Below are 24,995 nucleotides of genomic sequence, written 5' to 3' on the forward strand. Positions count from 1 at the left end.
ATCACTTGGATTTTAACGATTCTGATTCCAATAACGATTCGCGATTCCGGTTCTTTGAGAGACGGGCTCAAAATAGGTCACATGCTTATTTGACAGAAGAACATTTTATTTTTAAAAAAATACAAGCCATTCTGTTTTAAGAAGGGATCATTCATGTGCATGTCTCATTCTTATATTTACAACTGTCTTCATACATGAAGATGCGTTCAGCACAGTAAAAAACATTTCAGTATTTGCATGCAGTTTATAGGTGTAAGTTGTTTGCCGTCTCGCTGTTGCGAAGAAGACAAACGTTATTAATGTTCACCCACCCAGCTGCAACGAGGCGCTGCTTGCTGCGTGCTCAGGGTTGCTGAAGAGGACGCCGAGGCAGGAGACGCAGACCGGCGCCACGTGTCAAACCCAGTACACCGTTGATCTGGACCCCATGTAGGCGAAGGTGTTGGGCCCTGTGTGTTGAGCATCCTCCCTTGCACTAAGTAATTCTGCCACAGGCGTTGCGCTGTGCCAACCCTTCATTTTTCAAGGCACACGTTCAACCACCGCTTGCTCTGGTCCACGATGGCGCACATTTAACTTGCGGAGGCGGAAACGATGGAAGCTGCATGGGAACTGAAACTAACTTAAGCATGAGTAGCATTTATTTAGGCAGAATCGGAATTTCTTAACGATTCCTTTGGAATCAGAACTTTGGAACCAGTTCCAATTTGGAACCGGTTCTCGATGCCCAGCTCTAGATATAATTTGTGTGTATACTCGGTGTTTTGTATCAAACCTGCTTTTTTCAAAAATAAAATAAGAATGTAAAAGAGTAAACAGCACATCCACCATATGGCTTCTTTCATCATATAATTCCCTGTACTCTGTTACCAACAGCTCAGCCACCATGTTCACTGGCTCAAGTCAGCTGATCTGTCACGTGATTAAGAGCTGATAGCTTATTGGTCAGAGACATTTTTTACGGTAACTGAAAAACGGAAATCAAACCAGCACCGAATTAAAAAGGATGCATCGTGGCAGCATGATGGATTTGTACTCAGAGTGAAGGACTATGTAGGTGCGTGTTTTTGTTTGAAAATCTCACGGTGCGTTTTTTCCATGTGAAAAATTCAGACATGGTCTGAATAGACCTTAACCACAGTTCTTTGATCGTAGGTGAAGTTATCAGGCTCCACGTAATAAGCTTTCAAATGTGTAATTGTGCGATTTTGTAACTGTGCTGTCTGTCTTGGCCGGGTCTCCCTTGAAAAAGAGGTTTGTAATCTCAGCGGGATCCTCCTGGTTAAATAAAATAAATAAAATAGCGGTATAATGTCCATGCTAGCTGACTTTCTAACTTTTGGCCAGCGTTAAAGTGATACTGACATCAAAATCGGAAAATTCCTATTGATAGGCTATATGACCACTGTTACGGGTCTAGATAGATCGATGCCATCGGCTATCCACTAGTTTACCTTAGACACACATGACCCGCGCTCAGGAACATGTTATATCACTTTGATTATACTTGGCTGCACTGAGCAACTCGTGTGTGTGTCATTCTTTATAAGATAGCCTACTGAAACATGGTGTCAGAAGTGGGAGAACTTATTTCTTATTTTACTAGCTCGCATGTTTAAGTTTGTAGGCCTGGGTAGGTCACATGTCGGAGGATTCCGATTCAGAGCAAAGTACTTCTGCTGAAGACGTTGTCACAGAGGAGCTAACGCTAGCATTACCGGCGCCGATAGCATCACATACAATGGCAGCTAACGTGAATATTCCACCACCGTCCCCGATGAGCTTCACAGGCGATTGGAGCGTCAATTGGGACATTTTTCGGGCCGAATATGAAGACTACGTCCTCGTCACGGGCATACTTGGCAAGGACAAGAAAATACAAGCGGCTACTCTAAGGAGTGTGATGGGAAGTGAATGCAGGCATATTTACCGCCACAATCTGAACCTCTCAGAAGATGATCAAGGGGATCCTGACGCCATACTGAGAGAGTTGGGGAAATACTTCAAGCCAGCAAAAAACACAATATACGAGAGGTACATTTTCGGGAGTTGCAAGCAGGAGGAAGGAGAATAGTTTGATACCTTTGTGACGAGACTGAGAGAGAGGGCAGCAACCTGTGAGTATGGACAGTTGAAAGATGAAATGATCCGTGATAAGATAGTCCTGGGAGTTGCAAGCGAGGCCGTTAGGCGCAGGCTGTTGAGAGAGAAGGATTTGAACATGGTCACAGCTATTGACATGTGTCGCACAGCAGAGCAAACTGACATCCGTATGAGAGCAATGGAGTTTGCAACAACACCGCAGCCGGAGGCAGTGCATGCCGTTGCTAGGCAACCCAGACAAAACCAATGGAAACAGAGCAATCCACCCAGAACAGCAGGAGATGCAGGCAATTGCAAATATTGTGGCAGAGAGCATTGCCCGGCCTTCGGGAAACAATGTAGGTCATGTGGGACACTTAATCACTTTTCTAAAGTGTGCTTAAAGACCAAAAAGGGGCATGCTGAGGACAAGGTAAACTGTGTGGAATACACAGAAGAACCCCCATAGCATAGTAATGATGCAGATGATCTGTACATGTTTGAGTCAATCGGCGCAGTGCACACCAAAGGAAAGAAGTGGTTTGTGACTCTGAAACTCCACGACAAGCCACAACAATGTCAGCTGGACTCTGGAGCCACCTGCAATGTAATGGGCTTTCAAGACAAGAAAAGGCTGGCCCCAAACACACCTCTCCGCCCGAGTGACACCAGACTGAAGCTGTATTCGGGGGAAACACTGAGCTCTATGGGCACCTTTGAGACTGACTGTGCTGTGAGAGGCCAAACACACAAGCTCTCATTCGAAATAGTGAGGACCAGCCAACATCCTCTTCTGTCAGGCTCCACCTGTTAACGCTAAGGGCTCATGCATTTCACAATTCCAGAGGATGTGCTCAAAATGGAACACACACAACCAGGAGCCCTAACGAAAGAACAGCTTATCAACAAATACAGTGACGTGTTCAACTCCCCTGTGGAATCCGTGCCTGGGGAGGTCCATTTTGACCTTGATCCTAGTGTTGCTGCAGTACAGAGTGCCCCTCGCAATGTCCCAATCGCAATGAAAGCAGCAGTCAAAGCCCAGCTGGACAAGTACGAGGCTGACGGCCACCTTGCGCCTGTCACAGATCCTACAGATTGGATCAGCAACATGGTGATTGTTAAAAAACCGGAGAAGCTGAGAATATGCATTGACCCTAAACCATTGAACAAAGCCCTAAAGCGCTCTCACTACATCATGCCTACCTTGGAGGGCATTTTGTATAAATTGCCCAAGGCCAGAGTCTTCACGTTAGTGGACGCTCGGGATGCATTCCTGCAATGCAAACTGGACTATGAGAGTAGCCTCATGACCACGTTCTGGACCCCCTGGGGTAGGAAGCGGTGGCTCAAGCTACCATTTGGAGTATCGGTGGCGCCCGAGGTATATCAGCGCAAGCAGCACGAGCTCCTGGCCGGTCTGAAGGGCGTTGAGCCCATTGCAGACGATATCCTGGTCGACGGCTGCGGGGACACAGACAAGGAGGCTGGGGACGACCACGACGTCAAGCTTGCGGCGTTGATGGAACGCTGCCGCGAGTTCAAGCTTCGCCTCGGCCTGAAGAAGTTGCAGTTCAAGGTGGCTGAGGTGCAGTTTCATGGCCACATTCTCTCATCTGCTGGACTGAAGCCCGATCCAGAGAAGGTGAGAGCCATTATTGACATGCCGAACCCAACAGATGCCAAGGGCGTGCAGCGTCTCATTGGCTTCGCTAACTATTTAGCCAAGTTCATGCCTCATCTATCTACTGTCTGCGAGCCGTTGCGACGCCTGTTGGACAAGGACACACCCTGGCACTGGCTGCCTAAGCACGAGGCGGCGGTTCATGAGCTTAAGGCGCTGGCGACAGCCATGCCCGTCCTGCGCTACTATGATGTAACTAAGCCAATCGCAATCCAGAGCGACGCCAGCCAGAGCGGTCTCGGTTGTTGTCTCATGCAGGAAGGTCAGCCCATCGCATATGCCTCGAGGGCTCTTACCCCCACCGAAAAAAACTATGCACAAATTGAGAAGGAGTGTCTCAGTATCGTCTTCGCCTGCCAGAGGTTTCACCATTACCTGTATGGCCGCGACCCAATCACAGCAGAGACGGACCATAAGCCTCTGATCTCTATTTTCAGCAAGCCACTTCTCAATGCGCCCAAGAGACTCCAGAGCATGCTCATGACTCTGCAGAACTACGACCTGAGGGTAATCTACAAACCAGGCCCGGAGATGTTCATAAGCGACACGCTCAGCAGAGCTACGGCTGGATGCTCCGGCAGAGGGACTGCATATCAGCGACACGCTATCTGCTCTCTGCAACAAGAGCAGGAAGACATACAGCACGTGAACCAGGCAGAGTACCTGAATGTGACTAACCAGCGGCTGGAACAGATCAGACGACACACCAACAGAGATGAATGCTTACAGGCACTGAAGAACACTGTTCTCGTGGGCTGGCCAGATGTAAAGGAGGAAGCGCCCCTCATCGCTAGGGAGTACTGGCCCTTCAGGGATGAAATCAGTGTGCAGAACGGAATTCTGTTCCGGGGGCAAAAAGTCATCATCCCAAAGTCACTCCGCCCAGAAATGTTGACGCGCATACATTCAAGTCACATAGGGGGTGATTCATGCTACCGACACGCTCAAGAGACATTGTACTGGCCCAACATGCAGTCAGAGATAAAGGACTTTGTAAGCAGCTGCTCGACCTGCAATGTGTACGCCCACAATCAGCAAAAGGAGACCATGCTCTCTCACGAAGTACCAACCAGGCCATGGCAGGTCTTGAGCATGGACCTATTCAGCTTCAGACAGAAAGACTATCTCCTAATAGTCGACCACTATTCCGATTTTTGGGAGATTGAGCTTCTACCCGACATGTCTGCAGAGACAGTCATCAAGCGATGTAAGGCACAGTTCGCCCGACATGGTCAGCCAGAGAAGGTTATTACAGACAACGGCCCTCAGTTCACAGCTCAGTTCAAACGGTTCGCTTCTGAGTGGGAATTTGAGCACGTGACCTCCTCTCCCAGACACCCGAAAGCGAATGGCAAGGCCGAGTCGGCCGTGAAGATTGTAAAAAATCTTCTGCGTAAGGCCGCGCATGATGGTGAAGACCCCTGGAAAGCCGTGCTTCACTGGAGGAATACACCTACGGAAAACATGGGCAGCAGCCCAGCACAACGCCTCATGTCCCGCCGGTTGAAGACGTCCATCCCGGCGGCAAGCAAGCTCCTGGAACCAGCTGTTGTCGTGGGCGTCACTGAAAAGCTGCGCCACAGGAAGCAACTCGCCAAATCCTTCTATGACAGATCTGCCCGTGAATTGCCGGCACTTGAAATTGGGGAAGTCGTACGGATGAAGCCCCTGCCAGGTGATAACACTGGCCGCTGGAGAGTCGGAACTTGTCTCCGCAGGGTTGCGCCGAGGTCTTATCTTGTGGACATTGATGGCTCCCTGTACCGTCGTAACAGGATCGATCTCAGAGTGGCTGAGCCAGCTGCACGAGCCGCGCACGATCCTGTTGAACCCGCTGCGGCACACACACCGGACGGGGATCCAGCTACAGAAACTGTCATTGAGACCCCTCAGGCTGTGTTCGAGCCGAGCCCCATCAGGTCCATGCCCAAGGCGCCATCTACTCCTGTTGGCGCTCCGCGTTCGGATGGACACACTTACACAAGAGTTGGACGGCTGTCTAAACCTCCACTGAAACTCACTATGTAATCTGAATAATGTTGATGGTTGCTATGTGGGAGAGAGGGGGAAAAGAGGAGAAATGTTATCATACGCTACTGTGGTTATTACACTGGTATGGGATATGAAGAGATTTACTGTTGTTGCACTGTTATTGGTTGTTCGTATATGAAAGTAATTTTATTTTGCACTAACTTCATGTGTATGTGTTTATACTTGGAAAAGGAGGATGTTACGGGTCTAGATAGATCGATGCCATCGGCTATCCACTAGTTTACCTTAGACACACATGACCCGCGCTCAGGAACATGTTACATCACTTTGATTATACTTGGCTGCACTGAGCAACTCGTGTGTGTGTCATTCTTTATAAGATAGCCTACTGAAACAACCACGGAGCAATTCAGTGGCCAAAACAGCGCGTCTGCGGCCACTCAAGAGAGAGATCTGTGATTGACTGTAGATGGTGTCCAATGACAAACTGTGCCAGTGGATACGTAGACACCAGTTAATTTGCATATAGGGTGTATCCGTAGCGAGATGCTATAAAAACACGGAAAGCCGTTCATTCACCGCCTCCTGCTAGCTCACTCTCGCTATCCGACATGTTTTGTTATGTTAGGAGAGAGAAGGACCACTTGCTCACATGATAGGAGACAGTAGCCAATAGCTTTGAATTCATAAAACCACACCTATTTTCGGTTGTGATTCAAACTCCCAATGTTAAAAAATGTGTTCAGAAAGGGCATGTCAGTCTCTCTTTAAGTTAACTCTTTTAACCTTATTCATAGATAAACATGCTGCCAATAGCAATCTTAGTTAGTAGACGGCGAAACAACACAAACGCACTGACTACATATTCTGTTGTTCTCAAATTGTTTTAAAAACCCACAATGCACAGAGGCGAAAAGTATGTGGCATATCGCCTGCCGCCGCTAGGGACGCTAATTTAGGACACGCTCCTGTGGGTTGTATTAGAGGACAAACGACCTATGTGGTCGTATGGGTTGGAGGACTTGTTGACACTTAGCAAGGGCCTGCTTAATGTGGGAATTATTCCCTTCCCTGGCCGCTGTGTCGGTGGGGATGCAATCAGCTTGGCGGTGCAGCATCCTGATGACTCCTAGTTTGTGCTCCAGTACATGATTAAGTGATGATTCCGTATGTAGCGGGAGTGTCAGACAAATTGAGATGCATATTTTCCAAACACTGTGTGTCGGTTGCTTTCAAACCCCAGAACACCTTGCGCCAGAAAATGGTCCAACCCAAGGATCGGGTTCCCCAGCACAAACAGAGCAATATAGTGTATGCTGTTAAGTGCCAGGAGGACTGCCATGACTTGGAAATCGGGGAAACCAAACAGACACTGGCGAAGTGGATGGCACAACACAGAAGAGCTACCTTGTCAGGCCAGGACACTGTGGTCTACACCCAAGTACAGACCAGTAACCACTCTTTCAAAGATGATGGTTTGGACAGGGAGTCAAAGATGCCATCTATGGGAAGAGGGAGCCCACCATCCCTAAACTGGGGGGGGGGGGGGCAAGACTACATCTGTCACCATCTTACAATACTGTGATTGCAAACATTCCCCAATCCTCTCTTTGTGAATAGTGCACATGGCCATTGTGACTCTAGTTAACGGTCATGAAAATTTACATGTGAAACTGGTGGTTGGTTTGGGTGGTTATGCCACTGTATTGTTTATAAGGATGGGGACACCTGCAGTCACTGTATTGTTTATAAGGGTGGGGACACCTGCAGTCACTGTATTGTTTATAAGGGTGGGGGTACCTGCAGTCACTGTATTGTTTATAAGGGTGGGGACACCTGCAGCCACTGTATTGTTTATAAGGGTGGGGACACCTGCAGTCACTGTATTGTTTATAAGGGTGGGGACACCTGCAGCCACTGTATTGTTTATAAGGGTGGGGACACCTGCAGCCACTGTATTGTTTATAAGGATGGGGTACCTGCAGCCACTGTATTGTTTATAAGGATGGGGACACCTGCAGTCACTGTATTGTTTATAAGGGTGGGGTACCTGCAGCCACTGTATTGTTTATAAGGGTGGGGGTACCTGCAGTCACTGTATTGTTTATAAGGGTGGGGACACCTGCAGTCACTGTATTGTTTATAAGGGTGGGGTACCTGCAGCCACTGTATTGTTTATAAGGGTGGGGTACCTGCAGTCACTGTATTGTTTATAAGGGTGGGGACACCTGCAGTCACTGTATTGTTTATAAGGGTGGGGTACCTGCAGCCACTGTATTGTTTATAAGGGTGGGGACACCTGCAGTCACTGTATTGTTTATAAGGGTGGGGGTACCTGCAGTCACTGTATTGTTTATAAGGGTGGGGACACCTGCAGCCACTGTATTGTTTATAAGGATGGGGACACCTGCAGTCACTGTATTGTTTATAAGGGTGGGACACCTGCAGCCACTGTATTGTTTATAAGGGTGGGGACACCTGCAGTCACTGTATTGTTCATAAGGGTGGGGACACCTGCAGCCACTGTATTGTTTATAAGGATGGGGACACCTGCAGTCACTGTATCGTTTGTAAGGGTGGGGACACCTGCAGCCACTGTATTGTTTATAAGGGTGGGGACACCTGCAGCCACTGTATTGTTTATAAGGATGGGGACACCTGCAGTCACTGTATTGTTTATAAGGGTGGGGACACCTGCAGTCACTGCATTGCTTTCAGGGGTGGGGACACCTGCAGTCACTGTATTGTTTATAAGGGTGGGGACACCTGCAGCCACTGTATTGTTTATAAGGGTGGGGACACCTGCAGTCACTGTATTGTTTATAATGGTGGGGTACCTGCAGCCACTGTATTGTTTATAAGGGTGGGGTACCTGCAGTCACTGTATTGTTTATAAGGGTGGGGACACCTGCAGTCACTGTATTGTTTATAAGGGTGAGGTACCTGCAGCCACTGTATTGTTTATAAGGGTGGGGACACCTGCAGTCACTGTATTGTTTATAAGGGTGGGGGTACCTGCAGTCACTGTATTGTTTATAAGGGTGGGGACACCTGCAGCCACTGTATTGTTTATAAGGATGGGGACACCTGCAGTCACTGTATTGTTTATAAGGGTGGGGGTACCTGCAGTCACTGTATTGTTTATAAGGGTGGGGACACCTGCAGCCACTGTATTGTTTATAAGGATGGGGACACCTGCAGTCACTGTATTGTTTATAAGGGTGGGACACCTGCAGTCACTGTATTGTTTATAAGGGTGGGGTACCTGCAGCCACTGTATTGTTTATAAGGGTGGGGTACCTGCAGTCACTGTATTGTTTATAAGGGTGGGGACACCTGCAGTCACTGTATTGTTTATAAGGGTGGGGTACCTGCAGCCACTGTATTGTTTATAAGGGTGGGGACACCTGCAGTCACTGTATTGTTTATAAGGGTGGGGGTACCTGCAGTCACTGTATTGTTTATAAGGGTGGGGACACCTGCAGCCACTGTATTGTTTATAAGGATGGGGACACCTGCAGTCACTGTATTGTTTATAAGGGTGGGACACCTGCAGCCACTGTATTGTTTATAAGGGTGGGGACACCTGCAGTCACTGTATTGTTCATAAGGGTGGGGACACCTGCAGCCACTGTATTGTTTATAAGGATGGGGACACCTGCAGTCACTGTATCGTTTGTAAGGGTGGGGACACCTGCAGCCACTGTATTGTTTATAAGGGTGGGGACACCTGCAGCCACTGTATTGTTTATAAGGATGGGGACACCTGCAGTCACTGTATTGTTTATAAGGGTGGGGACACCTGCAGTCACTGCATTGCTTTCAGGGGTGGGGACACCTGCAGTCACTGTATTGTTTATAAGGGTGGGGACACCTGCAGCCACTGTATTGTTTATAAGGGTGGGGACACCTGCAGTCACTGCATTGCTTTCAGGGGTGGGGGCACCTGCAGTCACTATATTGTTTATAAGGGTGGGGACACCTGCAGCCACTGTATTGTTTATAAGGATGGGGACACCTGCAGTCACTGTATTGTTAATAAGGGTGGGGACACCTGCAGCCACTGTATTGTTTATGAGGGTGGGGACACCTGCAGCCACTGTATTGTTTATAAGGATGGGGACACCTGCAGCCACTGTATTGTTTATAAGGGTGGGGGCACCTGCAGTCACTGTATTGTTTATAAGGGTGGGGACACCTGCAGTCACTGTATTGTTTATAAGGGTGGGGACACCTGCAGCCACTGCATTGTTTATAAGGGTGGGGACACCTGCAGCCACTGTATTGTTTATAAGGGTGGGGACACCTGCAGCCACTGTATTGTTTATAAGGGTGGGGACACCTGCAGCCACTGTATTGTTTATAAGGGTGGGGACACCTGCAGTCACTGCATTGTTTTCAGGGGTGGGGGCACCTGCAGTCACTGTATTGTTTATAAGGGTGGGGGCACCTGCAGTCACTGTATTGTTTATAAGGGTGGGGACACCTGCAGTCACTGCGTTGTTTTCAGGGGTGGGGGCACCTGCAGTCACTGTATTGTTTATAAGGGTGGGGGCACCTGCAGTCACTGTATTGTTTATAAGGGTGGGGGCACCTGCAGTCAGGTGAGACTTAAGAAGTCACTTAGATGAGTGATGAAACGTTTCTCCCACTAAAGTGTATAACAGAAACCCTGTGCTCTTGTCATCCCATAGATCATCCAAAGGACAAAGTTATCATGAGCAGTTCTAATAAATATTGCCTTTGCAGGTGGAGAATCAGAACTCCACTAGCAGATTAACTGGCTGACACATTGGCATACAATTTCCATGTGCTGTATGCCAAGCCTGCTGACAGCACAGGTTAAAAAAAAAAAAAAACAAAGTGAAAGAAAGTTGAATAAGTTCATTTGGACACAACGTTTATTGACAGATGTTTCATCACTCATCTAATGCCCCTTTTCACTACACGGTACTGGCTCAACTCAACTTTTTCAAGTTCCATTACTGGAAAGTACCGGCATTTTGGTAACTGGTACCACTTTTCTGGTACAACCTTTGTTGAGCTTCCAAATAAAAAAAACTGGAGCGGTTACCAAAATCAAATCAGACCGGCTACACTGAGAGGTTCTGTTACAGTAATGGAAAACGACACTGCGAGTCGAGTCGAGTTAAGCCGTCACTACGGTTACTACTACTACTACTTTCGGCTGCTCCCGTTAGGGGTTGCCACAGAGGATCATCCGTTCCCATTTCTTCCTGTCCTCTGCATCTTCCTCTGTTACACCAGCCAACTACATGTCTTCCCTCACCACATCCATAAACCCCCTCTTTGGCCTTCCTCTTTTCCTCTTCCCTGGCAGCTCCATATTCAGCATCCTTCTCCCAATATACCCAGCATCTCTCCTCCTCACTTGTCCAAGCCATCTCAATCTTGCTTCTCTTGCTTTGTCTCCAAACCGTCCAACCTGAGCTGTCCCTCTAATATACTCGTTCCTAATCCTGTCCTCCTCCGTCACTCCCAGTGAAAATCTTAGCGTCTTCAACTCCACCAACTCCAGCTCCACCTCCTGTCTTTTCGTCAGTGCCACTGTCTCCAAACCATATAACATAGCTGGTCCTACAACCATCTTGTAAACCTTCCCTTTAACTCTTGCTGGTACCCTTCTGTCACAAATCACTCCTGACACTCTTCTCCACCCACTCCACCCTGCCTGCTCTCTCTTCTTCACCTCTCTCCTGCACTCCCATTACTTTGGATAGTTGACCCCAAGTATTTAAACTCATATGCCTTCATCACCTCCACTCCTTGCATCCTCACCATTCCACTGTCCTCCCTCTCATTCACGCATAGGTATTCCATCTTGCTCCTACTGACTTTCATTCCTCTTCTCTCCAGTGCATACCTCCACCTCTCCAGGCTCTCCTCCACCTGCACCCTACTCTTGCTACAGATCACAAAGGCATCCGCGAACATCATCGTCCACGGAGACTCCTGCCTGATCTTGTCCGTCAACCTGTCCATCACCATTGCAAACAAGAAAGGGCTCAGAGCCGATCCTTGATGTAATACCATCTCCACCTTGAACCCATCTGTCATTCCAACCGCACACCTCACCATTGTCACACTTCCCTCATACATATCCTGCACCACTCCTACATACTTCTCTGCAACTCCCAACTTCCTCATACAATACCACACCTCCTCTCTCGGCACCGTGTCGTATGCTTTCTCTAAATCTACAAACACAGACTCCTTCTGGCCTTCTCTATACTTCTCCATCAACATTCTCAAAGCAAACATCACATCTGCGGTGCTCTTTCATGGCATGAAACCATACTGCTGCTCGCTGATCATCACCTCTCCTCTTAACCTAGCTTCTATTACTCTTTGCCATATCTTCATGCTGTGGCTGATCAGCTTTATACCTCTGTAGTTGCTACAGTTCTGCACATCGCCCTTGTTCTTGAAAATCGGTACCAGTATGCTTCTTCTCCACTCCTCAGGCATCTTCTCACTTTCCAAGATTGTGTTAAACAATCTAGTTAAAAACCCCACTGCCATCTCTCCTAAACACCTCCATGCCTCCACAGGTATGTCATCAGGACCAACTGCCTTTCTACTCTTCATCCTCTTCATAGCTGCCCTCACTTCCTCCTTGCTAATCCACTGCACTTCCTGATTCACTATCCCTACATCATCCAACCTTCTCTCTCTCATTTTCTTCATTCATCAGCCCCTCAAAGTACTCCTTCCACCTTTTCAACACACTCTCCTCACTTGTCAGCATATTTCCGTCTCTATCCTTGATTGCGCTAACTTGCTGCACATCCTTTGCAGCCTGGTCCCTCTGTCTAGCCAATCGGTACAAGTCCTTTTCACCTTCCTTAGTGTCTAATCTGTCATACAACTCACCATACGCCTTTTCCTTTGCCTTTGTCACCTCTCTCTTCGCTTTACACTGCGTCTCCTTGTACTTCTGTCTCTATCTTCATCTCTCTGACTATCCCACTTCTTCTTTGCCAACCCCTTCCTCTTTATACTTTGCTCTACTTCCTCATTCCACCACCAAGTCTCCTTGTCTTCCTTCTCCTTGTCTCCTGCCTGAACTCCAAACAACAGTCTTCCTTCTTCAACTTCCACCATTTGATCTTCGGCTGTGTCTTCACTCGCTTCCTCTTCTTGGTCTCCAAAGTCATCCTACAGACCACTATCCGATGCTGCCTAGCTATGTTCTCCCGTCACCACCTTGCAGTCTCCAATCCCCTTTAGATCGCGCCTTCTACATAAGATATAGTCCACCTGTGTGCACTTTCCTCCACTCTTGTACGTCACCCTGTGTTCTTCCCTCTTCTTGAAATATGTATTCACCACAGCCATTTCCATCCTTTTCGCAAAATCGACCACCATCTGTCCTTCCATATTTCTCTTCTTGACTCCATACCTACCCATTACCTCTGTTCCCTTCACCAACATGTCCATTGAAGTCAACTCCAATCACCGCTCTCTCCTCCTTGGGTGCCCTCTCCACCACGTCTTCCAACTCACTCCAGAATTCTTCTTTCTCTTCCATCTCACACCCAACTTGTGGGGCATATGTACTGATAACATTCAGTCATACACCTTCAATTTCCAGCTTTGTACTCATCACTCTGTCTGACACTCTCTTCACCTCCAGCACACTCTTGACATACTCTTCCTTCAGAATTACCCCTACTCCATTTCTACTCCCATTTGCACCATTGTAGAAGAGTTTGAACCCACCTCCAATACTCCTGGCCTTACTCCCCTTCTACCTGGTCTCTTGTACACACAGTATGCCTACCCTTCTTCTTTCCATCATATCAGCCAGCTCTCTCCCTTTACCAGTCATAGTGCCAACATTCAAAGTTCCAACTCTCGCCTCCACACGCCTACCCTTCCTCCTCTCTAGCTGCCTCTGGACATGCCTTCCCCCTCTCCTTCTCCTTCGCCCAACAGTAGCATAGTTTCCACCGGCACACTGCTGGTTAACAGTACCAGTGGCTGTCTTTGGTAACCCGGGCCTTGAGCGATCCGGTATGGAAATCTTATTTATGATCCGCATATTTGATTTGGCAAAGAGTTTGTGCCGGATGCCCTCCCTGACACAACCCTCCCCATTTATCTGGGCTTGGGACTGGCACTAAGAATGCACTGACTTGTGTATACTCAGTGGCTGGGTTGAGTTGAGCCGGTACCATGTAGTGGAAAAGGGGCATAAGTGACCTCATCAGTCTCAACTGACTGCAGGAGTTCTCACCCTTATAAACAACATAGTGACTGCAGGTGTCCCCGCTCTTTTAAATATGGGTGTGACCATTAACTAGAGTTACAATGGCCATGTGTACTACTCACAGAGAATTTGGGAATGTTTGTAATCACAGTATTGTAATAAGACGGTGACAGATGTACTCTTAGCCCCCCCCCCTCCCCCCCGGTTCAGGGATGGTCATTTCCTCTTCACATAGATGGCTTCTTTCCCTCTCCCCCTTTTTCTCTCCAATTGTACCCAGCCAATTACCCCACTTTTCCGAGCCATCCCAGTCACTGCGGCACCCCTTCTGCCAATCCGGGGAGGGCTGCAGGCTGTAACGTCTCCTCCGATACATGTGGTTAGGGTTAGAGGTACCAAGCTGCAAAGGATGTGCAGCAAGTTAGCGCAATCAAGGATAGAGATGGAAATATACTGACAAGCGAGGAGAGTGTGTTGAAAAGGTGGAAAGAGTACTTTGAGGGGCTGATGAATGAAGAAAATGAGAGAGAGAAAAGGTTGATGATGTAGGGATAGTGAATCAGGAAGTGCAGTGGATTAGCAAGGAGGAAGTGAGGGCAGCTGCTCCTTTTCACCTGACAGTGATGAGTTTTGCCAGGGGGACATAGCGCGTGGGAGGACCATGCTATTCCCCCCCAGTTCCCCCCCCCCAAACAGGTGCCCCCCCAACCGGCCAGAAGAGGCGCTAGTGCAACGACCAGGACACATACCCACATCTGGCTCTGCACCCGTAGACACGGCCAATTGTGTCTTTGGGGACGCCCAATAGAAGGTATCTTTGACTCCCCATTCAAACAAGTGTTCCTCCCTAACAAGTACTCCTCCCGAAGATGTGCACATCTTCATCGTTGAAAGAGTGGCTACTGGCCTGTAGATGGTGTAGACTGTGGAGTCCTGGTCTGTAGATGATGTAGACTGTGGAGTCCTGGCCCGAGATGGTATAGACTGTGGAGTCCTGGCCTGTAGATGGTGTAGACTGTGGAGTCCTGACCTGAGATGGTATAGACTGTGGAGTCCTGGCCTGTAGATGGTGTAGACTGTGGAGTCCTGGCCTGTAGACTGGTGCAGACTACAGAGTCCTGGCCTGATGTGTTAGCGTTCCTGTGTTGTGCCATCCTCTTGGCCAGTGTCTGTTTAGTTTCCCAAATTTACAAGTCATGGCAACCCTCCCAGTATTTCACAGAGTGCACTATATTGCTCCATTTGTGCCAGGGGACCCGATCCTTGGGGTGGACCAATTTCTGGTGCAGCGTGTTTTAGGGTTTGAGAGATACCGAGACGTGGTGTTTGGAAAATACACGTCTCAACTTTTCTGACACTCCCACCATATACAGAGTCACCACTCGTTTACACTTAGGAAGCTGTTGCTCTTCTCCTCTCTTCGATCAGCTGATGCAAAAAAAACTGAGCTCCGAAGCACAGTCGCCAGGACAGGAAGAGCTGGAAATGGATGATCTGCTGTGGCGACCCCTAACGGGAGCAGCCAAAAGTAGTAGTAGTATTTATTTTACTTATTTATTCATAGTTGTATTTTCATATCACCTTTTATTATCGGCTCAGTTCACTTGGAACCTCGATGGAAGTGGTACCAAAAAAAGTACCTGGTACCAGGTACTATCTCTAACTTTTGCCCAGTGGAAAACCAAAACAAGCGTGTAGAGCTGAGTTGAGTGGAGCCAGTACCATGCAGTGGAAAAGGGGCACTTAGATGATGATGAAACGTTTCTGTCAATACATGTTGTATCCAGAGTTAACTGATTCAACTTTATTTCTGATGTTCTTACCTGGAATACTGAGCATACATAAAGACAATTAAAGGAAAGGTTTGGAAGCAAGTACTCCATAACAAACTGTACGATTATATCCTCACCTGTGTATCCATTTAAAGGACTAGACTTGATACTACTATGTGGACACAAATCGGTGACATGAGCTTGCCAGAAGTAACACTGCAACCCCCGCAGTGTTTGACACAATGGCCTGAAAGACATTAAAATATTTGATTTGACTGCTTGAACTTCCTGGCGGGTCAGTAAAGTTGCAGTGACCATACTTTTTTCCTCAGTTGTTACTACAAGCAGGCATATATGTTATGCCTGCTTGTAATAACAACTTTGTTACTTCTGGCAAGCTCATGTCACCTCAGCTATGTTGGCTCAGCTATGTTGGCATGAGCTATGTCACCTCAGCTATGTTGTCATGAGCTCATGTCACCTCAGCTATGTCATTATGAGCTCATCACCTCAGCTATGTTGTCATGAGCTATGTCACTTCAGATATGTTGTCATGAGCTCATGTCACCTCAGCTATGTTGTCATGAGCTCATGTCACCTCAGCTATGTTGTCATGAGCTATGTCACCTCAGATATGTTGTCATGAGCTCATGTCACCTCAGTTATGTTGTCATGAGCTATGTCACCTCAGCTATGTTGTCATGAGCTCATGCCAACTCAGCTATGTTGGCCTATCATACAAGACTGTTACCCCGCCAAAAAAAAAAATCGCATCAGATGTGCACTGACGTCAGGACTGATGATGTCATGCCTCCTCAGCAACACATTTTGGATGAGTTGTTACTGATCATATTGTCATTTCAGCTTCTGGGTTGTCAATCATTCACATTTCATATCATGTTCCAAGCTTGGTTTACCAGTCAAATCAAGAAACTGCAAAGTTTTGATTTAAAACTTCGCAGTTTCTTGATCAATTCAACCATTCCTTGGATGAGAAACTAGCTCAATAATATATGCCGTTTTTGCCTGCTTGGTAAAGACAAAAATGGCGGCACGAACTCACGTTTGCGGTGACCTCCCCCAGTTCCGCTCACTATGCAGTGTCTTTATCCATGTCTTCATCTGTGATTGTGTCATTGTGTGAAGAATTATGTCTGTGATCGTCGATTTCGTTTGATGGCTGGAAGAGCTTGGTCTTCTGCGTCCTGTGGGCCGAGGGACCACGGCCCTGCTTGGAGCTGCGCCCGCAGAGGAAACACCGAGGGCGGTCTGACAGGACGCAGAAGCAGGGCAGGTTAAGCTAACGGCTAGCCCATGCAGACCGGCGGTTCCGATAACACCGAGGGCGGTCTGGCGGCGGCTTCGCCTGGCATCAACTGTGCAGTGTTTTTGTCTTCATCTGCGTTTGTGTCGACATGTGGACTGCAGGGGAGGTGTGTCGGAGGTGTCTGGCTGGGGGAGCTGGCGTTGGATCGGCTGAGGGAGCCTGGTCTGCTGCATCCAGTGGGCCCAGGGACCACGGCCCCCGCCTGGAGCGGCGTCCGAGGAGGAAGCACCAAGGGCGTTCTGACTGGACGTGGAAGTGGGGCAGGCTGGGCGAGCCGTTAGCCCATGCAGCATCCTGTCATACCGGCTGCCGTTCGTTGTGACATTTTTGGACTGTGTTGCAAATTTATTGAATGTACTGTGTTGCTGACTTTGTATGTGTGTGTTTTCTCTTTGTTCTCTCCGTTTTTGTATGTTTTTGGTGGTGTCGTTTTCTTTTGCATGTGTGTTTTTTGTATTTTGTGTTGCATTGCTGTGGGTTGGGAGAAACGAAATTTCGTCTCTTTTGTGTATGAAAGTACATGACTGAGATGACAATAAATTGTTTCTGATTTCTAATGTTTGAGCTGTAGTTGTGAAAACACCACAAATGTCTCTGTCATTTAGTACGCAGTGACGATTCTGTTGCTTCCGTCGACTACATTACCCATCCGTACTGACTGTTGATGCCCAAAACCATCACCAACATGTTCTTGTAAGAATGTAATTCTTATCTCCCACCTAATGTTTCCAGAGATCAAGAACATGCCCTCTTGTTTCTCAACAGGGTTACAAATGGGGCTTTCAAATCACACCACCACAATCACTGCCTCGTTTACCATCAACAGAAATAGCTTGGAGCCACAACATCAGCATGTTACTGACCATTCTGGTTACAACGGAAGCTGTAGCGGTCCACTTCCTGTCTGGGTAGATGGACGGAGCGCCACAAATAGCCCTGCAGAACACCAAAACACAACATTTAACCAACATTGTGAAGGAATAGGCACTTTGTCACAATTTTTATCATTTTCACAGTACTACTCCATAAATCCATCCATATGCCAAGGAGGGGCACGAAGGTGCAGGTTTTCATTCCTATGAAACTTGTTGCTACCACACCTGAGCTCAGTGAGCGAGCTTCTGTGAGCTTCCCATTTTTGAAAAGGAGATGATCATTTTTGAAGGCTAGAATAAATGTCCCATTGGGTTTTCAATATACAGATGATAATACATGTACAATAAAGTATCCTCGTTAAATGAACAGACAGGTGTATTGACACAATATCAATATACAATAAAGTGTCCTCATTAAATGATCAGACAGGTGTATTGACACAATATCAATGTACAATAAAGTATCCTCATTAAATGAACAGACAGGTGTATTGATACAATGTAAACGTACAATAAAGTGTCCTCGTTAAATGAACAGACAGGTGTACTGATACAATGTAAATGTACAATAAAGTGTCCTCGTTAAATGAACAGACAGGTGTATTGATACAATGTAAACATGCCATTTCAGACTTACTGCAGGTCTCATTTGTTTGCATGTACTGAGCTGCTTGTATTAATCACATGACCAGCAGAGACTTCATTGTAATTTGTGTTGTCCATAACTTGAGCGCTTTCTTCCTCAAATACATTGATCATGTTCACAGTGTAGTTTGTTGTCAGATTAGCGTAATTTGTGTTGTCTGTAACTTGAGTGTTTTCTTTCTCAGATACATTGATCATTGATATTGTTCTTGTTTAATGTATCAAAAGGTTTGTACACAGATGAACAATTTGTCATGCCAATAAAGCCACCTGAACTGAATTGAGAGACAGAGAGAGAGAGAGAGAGAGAGACAGAGCGAGAGAAAGTCAGAGCAAGAGGGAGACAGAGAGAGAGACATGACCCCGAAATCAAGTTCCTCCTTTACGCAGATGACCTGGTTCTGCTGTCACCAACAGAAGAGGGTCTACAGCAAAACCTGTCTCTGCTTGAAAAGTTCTGTCAGACCTGTGCCCTGGCCATTAACCCCGAAAAAACTAAAATAGTTATATTCCAGAAAAGGTCCAGATGTCAGGGAACAAAGTACAACTTTACCCTAGAAACGACAAAAATCCAACAACCAACTACCTACACACACCTAGGGTTGAAGACCAGGTCCACTGGACATTTTAACTTGGTCCTTAATGAACTGAAAGAGAAGGCAAAAAGAGCTTTCCATGCCATCAAAAAGTCAACACATGCTGACATCCCAGTTAGCACCCGGCTAGAAATATTCCAATCCGGGATTGAGCCAACTGCACTATATGGCAGCAAGGTTTGGCGTCCTCTCACAAAACACGAATTAGGAAAATGGGAAAAACATCCAATCGAAAGCCTGCACGCAGAATTTTGTAAGAGCATCCTCCGGGTCCACAGGAAGTCTCCCAACAATGCATGCAGAGCAGAATTAGGCCAACACCCTCTAATAATATACACTGAAAAAAGAGCCATTCAATTGTGGAAACACCTAAAAATGAGTGACCCCAAAATCCTGTCATTATAAATCCCTCAAAAGCCAAGAGCTGAACATAGAGAAGAGTCCCCTCAGTCAACTGGTCCTGAGGCTCAACAGACTAACACTAGACCTTCTAACACCACTAATAATAACCAGCCTCAGGACAGTGACATCACTCCTCAACACATTCCACCCAACCAAACTGTCAATCAACAAAAACAACATGATGAAACCTATTGGACTGGAACAACAAAAACCCAAAGTGAACTTCAGTGCTATGTGCAGGGCCACCGCCCCCATAACGCGCATCACGCACTGCGCGTGGGGCACCAACTGCCGGAGGGGGCACTAGAATTATTCATTTATTTATAATTTTCATAATAATTAATTATTTAAAAGAATAACAACGCAGAGACTGTTCAAGGGGTGTTCGGGCTGACAGACAGAAGAATAGGGTCACAGGTAATACAAAGATGTACATATTTCCTCTAAATAACAAAATGAATTATCATGCCCCCCTCCGCCTCCTTCCTATGGTCTGTGCGATTGCGCCTAACAAACTCAAGCCTGGCGCTCGCTTAAACGTTAGCTACACGTCACGGCTTCGAACAGGCGGCAGGAGCAGACAAGCAGCAGCGGGATGGCGCTCGTGCATCACTTGAAGGCGTGCTTTAGAAATGTTAATTCTTAAAACCCTGTAAAGTGCTGAAATGTTAGCCTTGCACTGCATAACATAGATACGTAGCCTAATGATAGGAAACAGCTTGAGGCAACCAGCTTGCTAAAGTTAGAAAGATCTTATAACGTTAGCTGCGAGCACAGCTCTCATAATCTGTAACGTTAGCAGCATTGTTTAGGGGGCAGATAGGTGCAGGTTTTCGGCGGTAGATTGTGGTTTATTCTGAAATACATGAATTCGCTCTTCTCCGTAATAGTTGGCCTACTCGTCATGTGTCAATACCCCTTGCATCATTAGCACGCCAGATCCATCCGTCTTTAGCAAAGCATTTACCCAAGTTTAGAATATTTATCTCAAAAGACCCATTATGATCGTGTAAGGGCATTTGAAAGAATCAGGCTGGAGCCTCTTAACACAGGAATAACTTGTGGACATCGGAGGCTGCTTGTAATCAGATCTGACATGACAAATGGACCAGCGTTCAGAGATTGCTAATTGGCTGTGTAAAAAACCCATTTCTTTGTCAGGGTAAGGGTAAGGTTGACGTCTGCAGGTGAAATCGAGTCATAACTGCCATTGCTTAATTATCTAGAAGAAAACTGAAATTTGTCTTTTTATTTAGGTTTGTAGAGTATTAATTTAAATTGATCTATCACAGATTATAATGTTTAGATCAAGGAATTTGATCTTTTTTTAAGTTGCAGTCTATTCATTGTTTTCATTTCTAGTATGAATGTAAATGTAAAATATGTTTCGCTAATCATATCAGCTTTTAATGATATAAAGCATACATAATTGTGATGAATATATCTATACTAATACTTGTTCCATTTTGTTAAACTTTTCAACCATCTCTCTTAATGCTCAGTTAATTCCTGAAGTTTGAGTGTCTTGAAAATTCATGTATTCATGTATATGCTAATTCATTTCCCTTGTATTTCTAAATTAATTCAGGGTCAATGCTGAAATTCGTTAATGTTGGAGGAACCCAGGAGGACCAAGACGATGATGACCAGCCATCTACCAGTAGTTTTGTAGACTCCGCAACTGACCAACCACCATCAAGTTCTGAAGGTACGGCAGTATCACCACAAACAATAATCCAGAGGCCGTCAGCAAGTGAGGCAGGAGAGACCATTGAGTCCCCTCCAATTGACCCTTCTCTTTGGCCAGCTCACATTGGAGACTCTGATTGCTTGGATGTTGTGCGCAGAGGACCGTTTAAAGTTGGGTCCAATTTTAATTTCCCAAAGGGCCCAGATGGAAGGGTATTTCAAACCGGCAACCTGTTATACAAAACACTTTCCAATTGTGAGACGGTATTTTGAAGTTGGCTTGTATATTCAGAGCAAAACAATGCAGTGTTTTGCTTTGCTTGTAAGCTTTTTGGCCCAAAGGCTATAAAGCTTACTCAAGAGGGCCACAGTGACTGGTCTAATATTAACAGCAATTTGAGGACCCATGAAAATAGCCCAGACCATACACAATGCATGCTCAGGTGGAGGGAACTGGACAGATGGCTAAAGAAGAACATGGCAATAGACCACCAGGAGCTGACATTGCTAGAGGCAGAAAAGAAAAGGCGGCGAGATGTCCTCAGACGCTTTTGCCTCAAGAAACTTGTCTTTTAGGGGCTCTTCTCAGTGTCTCTATGAGCCAGACAATGGGAACTTCTTGAAGGAAGTTGAACTTATGGCCATCTATGACCCTGTGATGGAAAATCACCTTGCCAAAATAAAGGATGAAAAAACTCGGACACACTACCTTGGACAGCAGACGCAAAATGAACTGATACAGATCATTTGGCATGTGGACACTGCTCGGCATCCTGTGCATCATGTTCTTCATAAATGTTATGTCCATTATAATTCTGTTATCCTCTTTCAATGTTGTATTATGTAAATTGCGTGAACACAACATCCATTGCACGCTGTCCGTCTTGGGAGAGAGACCCCTCCTCTGTTGCTCTCCCTGAGGTTTCTTCCTATTTTTTCTCCCTGTTAAAGGGTTTTTTAGGGAGTTGTTCCTTATCCGATGAGAGGGTCTAAGGACAGGATGTTGTGTTGCTGTTAAGCCCACTGAGGCAAATTTGTAATTTGTGATTTTGGGATATACAAATAAAATTGATTTGATTTTGATTTGATTTTGATTTGATCATTTCCACAAAAACAGTACAGACCATTGTTTCCCGTATCCAAGATGTAAAATATTACTCCATCATTCTTGACTGTACCCCAGATGTAAGCCATAAAGAGCAGATGTCAATCATTGTGCGCATTGTCTGTTTGGAGTGAAAACCAGACATTAAGGAGTACTTCCTTGTGGTGGAAACGACTGGGTGGAACCTGTTCAATGTCATTCTTAACAAGCTGGAAGAACTCGGCATTCCTTTTGAAAATTGTAGAGGACAGGCCTATGACAATGGAGCCAATATGAAAGGAAAAAAGAAAGGTGTTCAGGCCCAACTGCTACAGCTAAATTCAAGAGCATCGTTTGTTCCTTGTGGAGCACATACAATGAATCTGGTAATAGCCGATGCCACCAAGTCATCTAAAGATGCTATTGGCTGTTTTGGCTATGTGCAGAAACTCTTTGCTTTCTTTTCAGGAGCCACACAGCAATGGGACATATTGACCAAGCATGTTAGTCTGATGCTGACATCTTGGAGTGATGTGAGATGGGAAAGCAGACTTCAGAGTGTTACAGCTGTCAGGAACCAAATCAAAGAAATCAGAGAAGCTCTCATGGAGGCAAGGCAAGCTGTGAGTGATCCAGTTGCTAAAGTAGATGCTCAAGCCTTGCAGAAGACTTGGCCTCATTCAGATTTTTTGATTTGCTCTGTTGTATGGTGTGAAATTCTCACCATCACAAAGCAGGTGAACAAGCTGCTTCAGTCTAGTGCAATGCAGATCGACATTGCCGTCAGGCTCATTGAGAGTGCCAAAACCTCCCTCTCCAAATATAGACACTTTGGGTTTGTTGAGGCTTTGTCAACTGTCAAGGACCTTTGTGAGGCCCTGAACATTGAACCACAGCCGAAGGAGAAAAGGCTCAGGAACACTAAAAAGCAGTTTGCATATGAGGCTGCAGACGAGCCCTTCAGCGATGCTGTCAAAAGGCTTGAGGTAACATTTTTCAAAAGTGTTGTAGACTCTGCTTTGACATCACTGCAAGAGAGGTTTGAGACACTGAGCCAGGTCAAAGACAGATTCGGAATGCTGCTTGATTTCGGCAAAGTTCAAGGAATGTCCAACGAGGACTTCAAAAACATTGCATTGAAGTGCAGAAGATACTGACTGCAAAGGGAATGACTGATATTGATGGATCCGAGACGGTGCAGGAAATCATGAACCTTCCACAACTCTCACCACAGACAACTGCCCTGGAGATGCTCACATTTCATCATGACAACCAACTTCAAGAGGTCTATCCAAATCTTTGGATTTCTCCACGCATTGCATTAACCCTCCCAGTTACAGTTGCCTCTGCTGAGCGAAGTTTTTCAAAACTTAAGCTCATTAAAACATACCTGCGTTCATCAATGGGACAGGAACGTCTAAGTGCTCTTGCTGTCATCAGCATCAATGCAGAACTCACTCAGAAACTGTCATATGATGATTTAATTAACGATTTTGCAGCCAGGAAATGCAGACGCGTGTGTCTGTAGCACTTCCTGCAACTGCTGAAAATGCCTGTTCTGTAGTGAAATATATAGGCCTACTGTCTTTTGCAGTGTTTTTTGAAGCTTTGTAACTTATGTTTTGTGTGACTAATTGTATAGTTCTGTTTTCTTATTTGTATTTATTTTAATTTAATTTTATCAACAGTAGCAACATTGATAATTGAAATATATATTGTAGCGAATTCGGGGGGGACAACGCAACCACAGGAACTGCCGCGGCCGGGAAGCGAACCCGTATCGCCCGCACCGCAGGAGGCATCGCTAACCGCTCGACTAAAGGGTCAGACCCGCCAGCCAGCGGCCAGTGTGTCTACTTATCCATGCACGTTACAATATAATTATTTGGTTTATGTTAAAGAAGAAGGTTGCACTTGTGTGTGTGTGTGTGTGTGTGGTATTGTTGTTGTTGTTGTTTTAACTGCTCTATAGTGCAGTATATACTGACTTTACAAAGTTTGTGAAGAGCTTCCTGCAACTGCTGGAAAGGTCTGTTTTGTAGTGCAATAAAAACTGTCTTTTGCAGTGTTTGTGAAGTTGTGTAACTTTTCTTCTGCTTTGTGTGAATACTTGAACAGTTCTGTTTTTCTTATCTGTATTTATTTATATGTATTTAGTTTTAACCACAGTTGTAACATTGATAATTACATATATTTCTTTGTATTTATTGAATAAGATTGCACTTTCAAATATTTCTGTGCCATATTTTCTTACCAATACAAATATTTATACAAATATGTGGTGTGTTTTTTTTCCCGCCCTGTGGGGTTTGCGGAGGTGGCGCACCACCACACAGCGGGGGGGGGGGGGGGACCACAAAGCAATTATGCCTAGGGCACCCAAATGGCTAGCAGAGGCCCTGGCTATGTGGCTCTAAATAGACAGTACACCATAGTAGCACATGTGACCACGTGACTGATAACGCAGAGAAAAACCTTGACAATGTACACACCCACTGAGCACAACCTGGCCATGGAGACAGACCGACACAGACAAACCTGCTGCCCAGAGAGGACAGACAGGCTGTGTCTCACTGTGGTCAAGGAGTGGTGGAGACGCAGCTCCACTTCTTCA

The 24,995-nt window shown here is 46.2% G+C and overlaps 1 protein-coding gene across 1 annotated transcript in view; it reads left to right on the forward strand.

Annotated features, from left to right (window-relative positions):
- The window catches only part of LOC130117802 (general transcription factor II-I repeat domain-containing protein 2-like), a 104,170-nt gene that overhangs the window by 66,436 nt on the left and 12,739 nt on the right, over positions 1–24,995 (forward strand). The window contains exons 2-4 of the mRNA XM_056286037.1: positions 21,197–21,316; positions 22,850–23,004; positions 23,119–23,367. Coding sequence (XP_056142012.1) covers positions 21,197–21,316; positions 22,850–23,004; positions 23,119–23,367 — 524 coding nt within the window. The remainder of the gene's footprint in view (positions 1–21,196; positions 21,317–22,849; positions 23,005–23,118; positions 23,368–24,995) is intronic.

The sequence above is a fragment of the Lampris incognitus genome, chromosome 9 (assembly GCF_029633865.1).
Source record: "Lampris incognitus isolate fLamInc1 chromosome 9, fLamInc1.hap2, whole genome shotgun sequence".
Classification (NCBI taxonomy): Eukaryota; Metazoa; Chordata; class Actinopteri; order Lampriformes; family Lampridae; genus Lampris; species Lampris incognitus.